This window comes from Moschus berezovskii, chromosome 17 (genome assembly GCF_049115385.1).
Source record: "Moschus berezovskii isolate FMDL1 chromosome 17, NW_MosBer_1.0, whole genome shotgun sequence".
Lineage (NCBI taxonomy): Eukaryota > Metazoa > Chordata > Mammalia > Artiodactyla > Moschidae > Moschus > Moschus berezovskii.
In genome coordinates this window covers 48,681,734-48,694,864 of record NC_142476.1, presented here as the reverse complement: position 1 = coordinate 48,694,864, position 13,131 = coordinate 48,681,734, and the positions used below count along the sequence as shown (strand labels likewise).

Genomic DNA, 13,131 nt, shown 5'->3' with positions numbered 1-13,131 from the left:
ATTCTAATTTATGCATATTACACAAAAACTATAATGTATCACTTAAACCTTCCAATACAGCTATGTATTTTCATCAAGAGTTCTCTTAACTTTCTAGAGGAGGAAATCTCACTATAATGCCTGAAATATTCCTATAAGTCAGTAAGACCATCATCTAAGATGTTGTTCAGTCACTAAGTTGTGCCTATAGGTGATAAACTCCAAGTACAGAGCACGCAAAACCAACTGGGAATTTCATTGTTGGAGTCTTCTTTTACTAGTATTTTAAAAACACATTTCCTGAGAATTCAGAGGCTTTAAGATGAATAGTGACAAATAATATTAGGTATAAAAACAGGCAAAAAAGATTCATATCGTTTATAGCTATTGTCCCTCTTATTCCTTCTAGAAGCAAAAAAGAAGTCACCATATAGCAAATTGTAAGAAAGTCATAAACACCCTTCATCAGGGGAAACAGCTCTGTGCAAGTTGCTGTGGCAAAGTGCTTACTTTACAACACAAGCCACAGGCCAGTAATCAACATTCATGCCAAAGTTTCACCTTGGAAAAAACCTTTGAGACTAAGTTTACTGAAGTGAAGTGAAGTGAAAGTCGCTCAGTCATGTCCAACTCTTTGCGACCCCATGGAGTCCATGGAATTCTCCAGGCCAGAATACTGGAGTGGGTAAGCCATTCCCTTCTCCAAGGGATCATCCCAACCCAGGTCTCATGCATTACAGGATTCTTTACCAGCTAAGCCACCAGGGAAGAAACCTTTGAGACTAAGTTTATTAGCTATTACTATTATTAAGCTTTATTATTAAATATTGCATATCTTCATTTCCACTTGACTTTACACAGTGGGATACCAAAAAACATATGGATACTTAATGAATGAAGTAATCCATAAGATCTGAGATATCATTCCTAGTCCAATAACAAGAAGACATTCTATGTGACATGCGGACGGCCGCTGAGCTAATCAGCTAACTCTGCTAGGTCTCTGATTTGTTTAATATTAATCTTGTAAATTCAGAGAATTAATTTTTAACACTATTTACACACATCATGTCTTATGCTATCTCTTGGTAGTGTTTTAAAAGCTTGAAATCCGAGATAGGACCTTATATTTGTTCTAATCTCCTAAAGCACTTAACACAGACTGTGTTTATAATATCTTGATGCTTGACTGATGAGCTGAAATGGACACATGATTTGAACAATGTAGCTGTCAATCTGATCTCCTCAAGGCAGGAAACTTGGGGAGCGCTCTCTGAGCAAATAACGTGTGTATGTTCAAATTCTGTAACCCAAGATTTCAATATATGGTGTCTCTAGAAATCTACCTTGGCAGAAAAGCTTCTAAGCCAAATGTTTCAATAGTGAATACACAAAACCTACCTGCTTGAATACTTCTTCATCCTGGTGAGTGGTTCTCACCAGCTCCTGGATGAAGCCATATGGGAGGTTCCTACACAACATGTACGGCACTAGGAAGGATGGCTGCTGCAGGGACCTGCGGACCCAGAAAGTCAAGGGCTCTGATGAATCAACTCATCACCCAGTAACGACAGGACACACAAAATGCCATGCGGCTGACAATCACAGGTCAAGCTTCAGAGCTCCCAAATAGGCCACACATAGATAGTCAATAGTTGAGGCAAAAGATTACCCTTCTTAGTGTTAAAACAATCACATTGTGGGCTCTCCAGTGAGAAGTTATAGAAAGTTTCAAAGAATCCATCTTTTTCTCCATACAGCCCTTTAAGAATAAAGCACTAGAAAAACCAAAGTACTCTATGTCTCTTTTATTTATTTATGCCTCATCCAACGGGGGGGAGTGCGGGGGGGGGAGATTAGCAGTAGCTGAAGATTTTTTTAAGCTCTTATTGACTCTAACCATGGGGATAGTGTTTTTAGTACATGTGTATCTTTTTTTCTTTTTTCTGACACATTTCAAAAATGGTTATGATACAGAAAATAATACAAGGTGATCCAGAATGAATAAACACTGCAACTTTGCCATTTTTCCTTCAGATGTTTTTCATAAGAGAAATGAAATATAGAAATACTATTTTATTAAACTTGAAACTTTATGGGATCCTCCAAACAAAAATTAATAATGTAGGACATTGTGGGTGATCCCTACATTACCTATTCCACCACCATTCTTTATTTCTGGATAACAGAAATTGATTGTATGACACATGGAAAGTGAGGCTCTGTACTGTTTTTCCAAGTATCTGTACTGCTTTCAAGCAGCTGCTTTTAAACTAAGGGAGTAATTTCTTACCCTGATGTCAACACATTTCAACAACACAATCTATCTCAATAAAGCACACAGAGTGTTTTATTTTCATAGTATCTTGGAGAACCAAAGGGACCTTAGAGACCATCTCGTCCACTGCTCATTTCACAGGTGAGGAAGTGAGCTATGCAATGTGGTGCAACATGGCTGGGCAGCCTGTGTCCACGGAAGGAGAGGCCCTCTCCCTGCAAACAGCAAGCACACACTGGTTGCGCATACCTTGGCTGTGTGAGGGACCCCTGGAGTACTAATGCAGTGTGGGATATGCACTGTGAGCGGATGTTGCTCAGAAGCTGGCTGACTGCTGGCTGGCTGCACATCTGCAAAGACAGGTCAGGATGAGGACTACAAAGACAAACAAAATAATCCCACGCAGTTGAAAACTGACAAAAGTCAGAAGAGATGGATGTGCAGGAAAATGCATCCTTTTCTCTTCCTTTATTGATGATGAACAAACTAGATGAACTGCATCATTTAAACAAACTGCCTCCGCTAAAACCTACAGTTAGAAAAGAAGCAGAGGCTTGAGGTGAACATGCAAGGGTTACAAAAACATGCCCACTCTCTTTGCTTTTGCTAAGGTTAAGTGCAAAAAACTGCAAGAGGCCCTTCACAAATATGAACTGGAGAACTGGATTAATTCCTAATGGAAAACCAAAACCAGAACTAGAAATGAAGGGGGAAGGAGGGGAGATAAACTGGGAGACTGGGATTGATGTATACACACTATATGTAAAACAGATAATAAGAAGGACCTACTGCATAGCACAGGGAACTCTACATAATACTCTGCAATGACTTACATGGGGAAAGAATCAAAAAAGAGTGGATATATGCGTGTATATAACTGGTTCACTTCACTGTACACCGGAAACTAACACAACACTATAAATCAACTATGAAAGTGAAAGTGTTAGGTGCTCAGTCGTATCCAACTCTGCGACTCCATGGACTAGAGCCCACCAGGCTCCTCTGTTCATGGGGATTCTCCAGGCAAGAATACTAGAGTGGGTTGCCATGCCCTCCTCGAGGGGATCTTCCCCACCCAGGGCTTGAACCTGGGTCTCCAGCATTACAGACAGAATCTTTACTGTCTGAGCCACTATATGTCACTGAAAATTTAAAGAAGAAAAAAAAGAAAATGAAACAGGATTGAAATGAAATATCCATTCAAAATGAAACAGTAGAAAAAGTGTAGCTTTCTCAGCTTCTCAATTTATGTGACTCTTGACAATTATAGGTATCCCCCTCTTTTTCAAAGTTCACTTTATGCTGCTTCGCTTTTAGGGAAGACCAATGATAATTTGTATTAGATCCCTCTGAGGTGCAATGAAAAAAAAATAATACTTATATTACACTGGCTTAATGAACAACTGTGAAAACCTAAGTTCATGGAGACCTAGCAAAGTGTGTGATGGTTGACAGGGACTCTATAAATGTTTTATTATAATTACAACAGACTATGAGAAGTTATCACAGTGTTAAGTTATTGGTGATAGTAGCATTTGGCCCTGTCACGTCTTCCCTCCACTAGGACATGAGTTCCAAAAGTGCTGGGATCTTCATCTGTTTGGTTCATTAATCCAGCCTGGCGTCTACTGTAGTGCCCAACCTATGAGATGCTCAGTAAGCACTTTACTGATTGAATAAATGAATCTAATTAGGGGCTTAGAAAACAATTATTTATCCAATATATACCCAGATTTTGTGGATTTTAAGTGAATTTATTTCATATTACCTTTGGTGCTTTTTTTTCCTCTATTCCAACTCGGTCAAAACACTCGATGAGGTAGTTCAGCATGTCTGTCTCTTTGCACGTTTCAATGGTGAAATGGTCGCTGTAGGAATCCCAAGTACTTGCCCCACCAGAGGCTCCCAGACTTTGGAGAAAAGAAAAGGGATGGTTTTGATCTGTTCTCAGTAAACCCCATGACAGAGTTCGCAATGCTGTAGCAGAAAGCCTGTTAGGGTCCCCACACCCAGGACAAAGCACAGACCCCATGCGGCTGCACCTGGAGCTGACTGCTGGCTTCACTGCTCCAAGTCCAACAACAGAGATTTTTAGGAAACATTTTATTGACCTAAGAAGAAAGTCTGTCCAGAAATCCAGCATCTCATCTTCTCAGGAACAGCACCTAACAAAACCAGGAGGACTAAGAACTGATACTAAGCACCAGGAATTTGAAGGGATACCACACGTATGTAAATCCAACTGGCCAGCTGTGCTCGGGCTGACTTGCAGGTTAAAGCCAGCCTGGGCTGTTAGGCAAGCAAAGTCTTTAGGAGTGAAGTTACAAGGGACTGACAAAACACCCCTCCCTCCTTCCTAATGTCTAGCACACATCTCAAAGCCTTTATGCAGCATTTGGCAATAGGACCAGAACTCAGGAAAACTGTCCAGTTAGAAGGAGACGTGAAAATATTTGTTATCAATACAAATTTTCCAAAACGTTTAGTGAAAGGGACAAAGTAGTATTAGTCAAAACAAAACAAAAATCTCATGCTGCTGCTACTGCTAAGTCACTTCAGTTGTGTCCAACTCTGTGTGACCCCACAGACGGCAGCCCACCAGGCTCCCCCGTCCCTGGGATTCTCCAGGCAAGATTACTGGAGTGGGTTGCCATTTCCTTCTCCAATGCATTAAAGTGAAAAGTGAAAGTGAATTCGCTCAGTCGTGTCCCGACTCTTCGCGACCCCATGGACTGCAGCCTACCAAGCTCCTCCGTCCATGGGATTTTCCAGGTAAAAGTACTGGAGTGGGGTGCCATCACCTTTTCCAAAAACCCTGTGCTAGGAGTATCCAAACTTGCATTCTATCCCCAGCTCTACTGCGTACTTGTTACCTGAACCCAGAACTTCCATCTCACCTGCATTGAAGTTAAGTGAAATCATGTGGAAGTGCTTTGTCAAATACAGACAGGATACAATGGGAGGGCCCTGTTTCTATTAAAACTATTCTTTGAGACCATTGTCATGAGGGTTAGGTGTTAGGAAATCAAAGTTTAGATCGATTATCAATAGGTCAAATACCAAATATGATGTTCAACTCACAAATTTGATAGACATAAAAGATACAAAAAGATTAACCATGACATAGGAAGAGGCCAGGAATTTTGAAACGAAGAGGGATGAAAAGATATAAATTTAACAATAGCAACAAAAAAAAACTACACGTGAAAGATGATAAAGAATCTTGGAATGGTATTGGAATATTTCATTTAAAAAAGATGAAAACAGGTGGTCCAGTGTTTAAGAATTCACCCGCCAATTCAGGGGACATTGGTTCAATCTCTAGTCCAGGAAGACTCCACCCGCCAAGGGGCAACTTGAGCTTATGTGCCACAACTACTGAAGCCCACACACTCTAGAGCCCATGCTTGGCAACAAGAGAAGCCAGTGCAATGAGAAGGCCCGAGCACCCCAACAAAGGGTAGCCCCCGCTCACCACAACTAGAGAAAGCTCAACCATAGGGATGAAGACCAGGCGCAGCCAAAAATTAAATAAGTAAGTAAATAAAAAGATGAAAACAACGCCAAGGCTTTAAATCCAAGGCTCTCAGGCCAGGGACCTGTAAATCTACAACTTACTTCCTACACAAGTCTGATAGAGGCAGGAGAGGACAGGAGGTTGAGAAGCAGCCAGTGCCCTCCTGACTGGGCAGATAACAGACCTACCCTCAAAGTGCCCCACCAGAGACAAAGATGGGCAGTCCAGGGTGGGGAACATCAAAAAAACAAAAAACAATTAATTCTTGTGCCTTCACATCAGTTTAGAGATACACTTCATGAATTAATGTAAGATCTGGTATCTGTTCATTGGCCAGACAACACAAAGATAAGGACTGCAATAAAGCAAAGCAAAGCAAAAAAAAAAAAAAAACTCAAAACAGAAAAACCCACCCATAAATACAAGAAGTATGGTGAAACTGCAAAAGGAGAGGGGGGGAAAAAATACTTGGGCTTTCCGGCAGCCATCTCGCTCTCAAGCTATCTGCCATCCTTCCCTCTTCCATCTGGGGTTCGTGACTCCATTCCCTGCACTTCCCAAGGATGAAATTTGCTGATACAAGTTTATAACTATATACAGTTAAGGTTCATCTTCCTTTGAGAAGCGCTCAAAGAAGCAATGAAAATAGACCTTCCTCATGTTTAAAATGAAATATTTAAACTAAATATTTCCCTGGTAATAAGCTCCATCTTTCTTACATATTTACATTTCTGAAATGGAAAACATCTTATATTTGATGTCAACAGGTCCGTGCCGTTTGCAACGAGCCAGTCTAATGCAGTGCCCTTGAACAACAGTGGAAGTCAGCATGCATCGACGGTGGCTGCTGACGGAAACTGGGCTCCATTCTTAGCCAACACACTCCCTTTCATTTTAACTTAGACTTGAACACCTCAAAGTCAATCAAAATGCCTTCGCAAACATTTTGCAAAGACATGACGATATGTGCAGAGGACTGCCAGGCAAGACAAAGAAAGACATTCAGAATGTATCAGAGAACTTTCAAAGCTGAAAGAGGTTGATGTATGTTGTGATCATCTGTCAGGCACCAAATAACACTTACAGGGAACTTTCAGGAGACGAGAAAGAAAGAAATGAAACAAGAGTTTAACCAAATAGTAAACACTGAGTAAAACCCAGTATTCGTCAATGTTTCCAAACTATGAGATCAGTCTTAAGGATGTTGAAGCAGATCGTGAACAAGGTGGTCGGTCAGTCTCACCAGTGCTGGGCATGACTGCCAGTGGTCAAAACTGGTTTACAGGGGTCTCTAGATTCAAACTCAGAGAGCTGAACTCAGGTTCTAAATGTGATCCTGAAGGAAAAAGGTGTGTACAGTTTAAACACATTAAATTTATACTATCAATAGACATTTTTTTAAATGTTTTAAAACGGTATTTCATTTTTTCTCTAAAAATGTTGCTACAAAATTCATGATGCCTTTACAACTGTGATATGTGGAATATGACACTGGAAATCTGTCATATTTAAGTCCTAAGAGTATCTAGAAAATTATACCTCCTTCTGGGAGAATACAGGAACCATTTTCTGATAACTAGATCAACAATCCAACTGAATAATGTAATTACTTCACATGATGTAAATACAATGGAATCCTTCTGAAAATACAAGGAAAATATATCTGGAGATTTATATATGCATCAGATCTGTGCAAACTGAATCTCATTTTAAATGTACCAAAAAAACTAGTTTCCTAAAGGGATTCTGTGGCAATTCCTTTTCTTCTGTGATGGGAATAATCACTCCCTATTTTCTTTTTTAGATGCAGACTTTGGAATGGCATATTCTCTCAATGCAAGGAAAGGGAGAGCTGGGCAGGGATAAGCGATGTAAATCCCCTGAACAAATGTCTGCATCGTTGAAGGTCGTGGGGGCAGCACCTTGATGAAACAGATCAAGACCTTGTATATGTGGCAACTACCCCCTCTATAATTTAGACTTTTTTTTTAAAAAAGTCTTTACTGAGTTTGTTACAACACTGCTTCTGTTTTATGTTTTGGTTTTTTGGTCCCAAGGCATGTGGCATCTTAGCTCCCTGACCAGAGATCAAACTTACACCCCTGCATTGTAAGGCCAAGACTGGACTGCCAGGGAAGTCCCCTGCGGGGAGACAGTTTTTTAAAAAATAAATAGGAGTGCTATGAAGAAATGAGTATAGATGTCAGAGAGAGGCAGGAAGTGTGTGTGTGTGTGTGTGTGTACACATGGGAGATATGTGTGTGTGTGTGTGTGTGTATACATAGGAGATGTATGGTCCTAGGCTTTGGGTCTAACCCTGTGGAAGAAGGGAAATCACTGGAGGTTGGAGTTCAGACATGGTGGAAAGATCTTGACTTATGACCAGTAGAAATAAGAGGAGAAATATCAATATTTTTCACTATCTGGTAGTTCGTGCTTAGTCACTCAGTTGTGTCCGTTTGCTAGTTTACTCTTTCTCTATTCACACAGGCTCATGATGTTCCAGATCTATCTAATCTCCCTCACTGAAATATCTAAGCAATGAACAAAGAATCCCAATAAACAAAAGAAAAAGAAAAATGTCTTTCTAGTCATCAACTTCCTAGGAAACAATAAGAAAACGTTTCCTCAGAATAATTACTTTATCTTTTTTCCTGTTATCTTTATTTCACTCATTTTCATTCCTTCAAGAAATAGCTCCTTATAACTCATATAGCTTTTTTCACAGAGCACTACGAAAACATTCCAGAAGGAATGTTGTTTTTCTTTTATTAATCCTTATCATCACCACTATAAATAATTAATACAGGAGTGTATTTCCCAACTACCTCTCAAAAGATGTACAAGCCCTTGACTCCACTGGGCCAGCAGAAGGGGAGACCAATACAATCCCTGTTGACAGCTGCTTCTACAGCACTGACCTTACTGGGTGAGAAGAAGGTGTTAAAATTGCTTACTTCCAAGTAAATAAAATTCTAAGAAGATCAATTAGACAGAGGGAAAGAAAAAGCTCTTCGCTGATCACCCAAATTAGTAAGAATTTTTTTTGGCTACTTCTCGGTTCTGACCCTACGTGCATTCTCACATTCTTCTCTATTTGTTTCATGTGTTAAATATGATTATGCCCTGTCCTTTTACATTCTTTTTGATGTCTATTCAGAATTTATAATTTCTAAAACCTGGACAGATGAGATTTCATTTTAACAGCCAGCAAAGTACCTGCCAACCAACTGGAGTGGAATTTTGTTTTTAAGAAGGAAAAGGTTGGCACTTTCTTGCCAAGGAAAAGAATACATGCATAAACTCTGAGCAGTGAAATAACTGCTAAGAAATGAGAATAATCCAAGTCCTACTGGGCAAACATGGAGAAGTCAGAGGCAACTCAGTACGCTGGGCAGCATGTGAGATCTGGACTCCAGCTCTGCCTTCTTCTAGTTATGAGACTAACCTCAGTGAAGGTTATTGCTGAAGCTGAAGCTCCAATACTTTGGCCATCTGATGCGAAGAGCTGACTCATTAGAAAAGATTCTAAAGCTGGAAAAGACTGATGGTAATAGGAGAAGGGAGCGACGGAGGATGAGATGGTTGGATGGCATCACTGACTCAATGGACGTGAGTTTGAGCAAGCTCTGGGAGATGGTAAAGGACAGGGAAGCCTGGCATGCTGCACTCCATGGGGTGGCAAAGAGTCGGGCATGACTGAGCGACTGAACAACCACCTTCCTGAACCTGCCCACATTTCCTTGCAGTAACTAGAGGCCCTGCTGTGAGGATCAGAGGGATAACGTATGCACATGGCTGACAGAGCACCTGGGACATGATGCTCAATAACCATTCGCAGCTATGAGTACATAATCAGTCAGTAAGTTAGGTGTCAAATCTAGATATGAGACAAGGCTGGATGTCAGAAGTCTAGAGAGGAATTAGGTAAAGCAGCATGTAATCTGATATCTTTGTTAGAGAAAGCTGGAATTAAATAGGCAAGGGAGAGACAGTATTTCCCCAACAGATAACTTACAGTAAAACAGAACAAAGCACTTTTATCATGTATAGGAATTGACTCCTAACAAGGATGGCTGCTGTACTACTATGATCATGGAAGATGTCTGTGTGTGCATGCTCAGTCGTGTCCGACTCTTTGCAGCCCCATGGACTGTAACCCACCAGGCTCCTCTGTCCATGGGATTTCCCAGGCAAGAATACTGGAGTGGGCTGCCATCTCCTTCTTCAGGGATCTTCCTGACCCAGGGACTGAATCCAAGTCTCCTGCATCTCTTGCACTGCAGGCAGATTTTTTTACTGTTGAGCCATCTACATGAAAAAGACACTTCTAACCTTTGGTAAATTTACTTGAGAAATAGTGATACAACATTCGACCTAATACAAATATCAGCCTTCCTGAATCAATATTCAACCCAGTGCCAATATCCCTCTCTCTCTTTATAGACCTCTCTAATGATTCTTCTGAACACTGTCGAGTTGAATGTAGTGTACCGCACCCCTACCACAGTCTCTATTTATAGCCTGGAGTTATTTCTGAATACTGCTGGGCACAAATACCAACTCAGTACAGATGAAACTTCAATTTAAGAGCAAAATTGTAAGATGATGAGTCAGAAGCTTAGAGAGAAGGTGTTATTATATTTTTTTGCTCAAAGTCACCTAGAAGGTCCAAGCTGTCTTTTTCACTCTGTTTTCAGGGGTGAAACTTCAGCAATATTGTGAGCTATGTTTTAGCCTCTGCAGCCATTCCTCAGTCTAGGTTGTCTAAACAAACAGGGTCTGGCTTCACTGGGATCAGGGAAGTGAAGTGACTGATTAGCAAAATTTAAGATTAGCCATGAAGAGTGCTTCCCTGGTGGTTCAATGGTAAAGAATTCGCCTGCCAATGTAGGTGACATGGGTTCAATCCCTGGTCCAGGAAGATCCCACAGGCTGAACAGCAACTAAGCCCCTGCACAACCGCTATTAAGCCTGTGCTCTAGAGCCTGGAAGCTGCAACTACTGAAGCCCTCTCGCCCTAGAGCCTGTGCTCCGCAGTAAGAGAAGCCACCACAGTGAGAAGCCTGAGCACCTCAACTAGAGCAGCCCCTATTCACTGCCAACTAGTGAAAAGCTGATCTGAAGCAAACGAAGACCCAGCACAGCCAAAAAACAAAGATTAGAAGTCAAAGCAGAATCACAGTAATAAAAGAGAGAGTACGACCCCATGTGCTCTTCAACAGACGGCCCGGAGTGAGCTGAGAGGGACACATACACACACACAAGTCCCAGCCCCTGTGCCATTCCTAAAAAGCAGCAAACCATGCAACTGTACATAAGAAAACACGCCTCTCAGAGTACATGTTGCTTACATCTGGTAGCCCTCAAGAACACTCGCCTAATAAAATAAAATGAAGGGTCTCTTATTTTAGATCTTAGGGCAGGTGAACTTGATGTCTACTCTGCTGTTCATGTTCTTGACAAATGATTATACATTAAGTTGTTCTCCAAACTTGCCAGGCAACAACTATGAAAATGTGCCACTTTACCCTCATGAGAAGGTCCTAACGCTTGAACACATGTGGAGTTTCTCACATCTGGACTCACCAGAGCACCTCATTTGACTCTACCCTGTATGGATTCAGAGCACGCCTCTAATTAGGGCTTATTAAAGTTAGTTCCTAAGCACCGAGGCACATGCAGAGGTAAGACTCCATTCCTCTGATACCTGGACCCAAACTGGACACAAGAAAACTCATCACCACCACCACCACCTTCATCATCACCATCATCATCATCTTCTTCATCTTCGTCACTACTGTCCCCAGAAAATGCGAGGAAGAGGAAGGAGAAAGGACTGTCGTACATACTACCGCAACAAAAGCAAAAAAAGTCATCAGGGAACAAAGGAAAACGAGGAGGAGGAAAGCTTTTACAACCACTGGCCTTTTAATTAAAATCGCAGACTACACCTTTTGTCTACTGATACGCAGAAAAATCATTCACCTAAATTATATAAAGGCCAGGAAACACTTGATGGGAAGGAGGGCAGTGGATTAATGGAGTTTGGATACTGCTTCTTTCTAAGGGGCTGAAAAGAAAGCGTCAAGGTATAACTACCGGCCAGAGGTAAGGTATCTGCTCACTCGACCCCTCAGTCTGGCTGTATCTCAACTACGATCGGTAGCAGTACACAAAGTGGAAAAGTGGTTCTGTGAGCCCCAGCTCACAAATACAAGCTGCCACAGTCTCCGAAATTCGTTTGTCATGAGCAATGATATGTGCCCTTGATTTTGAAAACTGAGTGACTTCTTATTTTCAGGAGGAAAAGTGAAGGGGAAGAAAGGGCCTCATAATTGAGCCACCCATACTTTCTGATGTGACAGAACCCTGGCAGAGCAGGGACTTGGGGCATGAGCCTACCCAACTAGTTAGACACGTGGGTTAACAGCCCCAAACAGAGAAACACAGGTAACTGAGGTCAGCATCACATGATAGTTCTTCCAAACTGTTCATTTCCTCTCCCTGCACTGCAAACACGCACCCGCCTCTCCTACTGCGTAAATAAATACCTAGGAGAGTTCCTTAGGGAGGAGGGCCGTCTGCTGGGGGCACTCCCACCGGGGGAGGCGGAGAGTAAAGGTGGTCCTGTGCCAGGGGGTCTCTGTCGGGAGGAGCTGGTGGGCACGGCTTGAGGGCTACTGGCCGGGGCGGACAGGCCTGGGGAGCTAGACAGGATGGAGGTGCCCGAGGATCGCGAGGCAGGAGAAGATGTAGACCCCGAGGGGTGAGTGACAGTGTAGGGCCGGTACCGCGGAGACGAGGGCTGGCTTCCCGCAGGCGTCCCCGCAGTGCCAGGCGGACAGAGGGAAGAAGCGGGAGGTGCAGCCGCCTGGCTGGCTGCCCGGGAGGGGAAGGCCAGAGGCGGACTCATCATTGGCACAGAGCTCCAGACACTGGTATTGGGAGCTGAGCTAGTCTCATAGAGGCTAAATGATTTGAGAAAGGGAGGAAAGAAGAGAAAATTGAAGAAACGCTTAAGATAAATAACCAAAATGGAAAATAGCATGCTTTTAAAGAACTGTATAATTACAACCTCATATCTCTAAGCATTCCAGTATACAGATCTTTTAGAGACTCATCGAAATAACTGTAATCTAACTGCCATGCTGATTTAGAAGCCAGACTTACAATATGAGAAAGCCTTCTTTCCAAAGAACATACTCCATACAGCTATTTGTTTCTAAAATTTAATTTACCAACAGCCTGACTTTCTCTATGGAAAGTCAAAGAGACCCATCTCGAAAAAACCATATCTCCTCAGTAAGTCAACCACACCCCCCAAACATAAGACATGCCATAATCTGCACGATGC

General features: G+C 42.0%; 1 protein-coding gene across 2 annotated transcripts in view; it reads right to left on the bottom strand.

Annotated features, from left to right (window-relative positions):
* UBE4B (ubiquitination factor E4B) overlaps positions 1-13,131 on the bottom strand; it is a 125,274-nt gene that overhangs the window by 44,686 nt on the left and 67,457 nt on the right. Inside the window, exons 7-11 of one of the 2 annotated variants that reach the window (XM_055419528.2) lie at positions 12,329-12,745; positions 11,485-11,625; positions 4,026-4,167; positions 2,507-2,607; positions 1,381-1,495 (exon numbers count right to left, since the gene is read on the bottom strand). In XM_055419528.2, coding sequence (XP_055275503.2) covers positions 1,381-1,495; positions 2,507-2,607; positions 4,026-4,167; positions 11,485-11,625; positions 12,329-12,745 — 916 coding nt within the window. The remainder of the gene's footprint in view (positions 1-1,380; positions 1,496-2,506; positions 2,608-4,025; positions 4,168-11,484; positions 11,626-12,328; positions 12,746-13,131) is intronic. The other variant, XM_055419529.2, reaches the window with a different exon arrangement.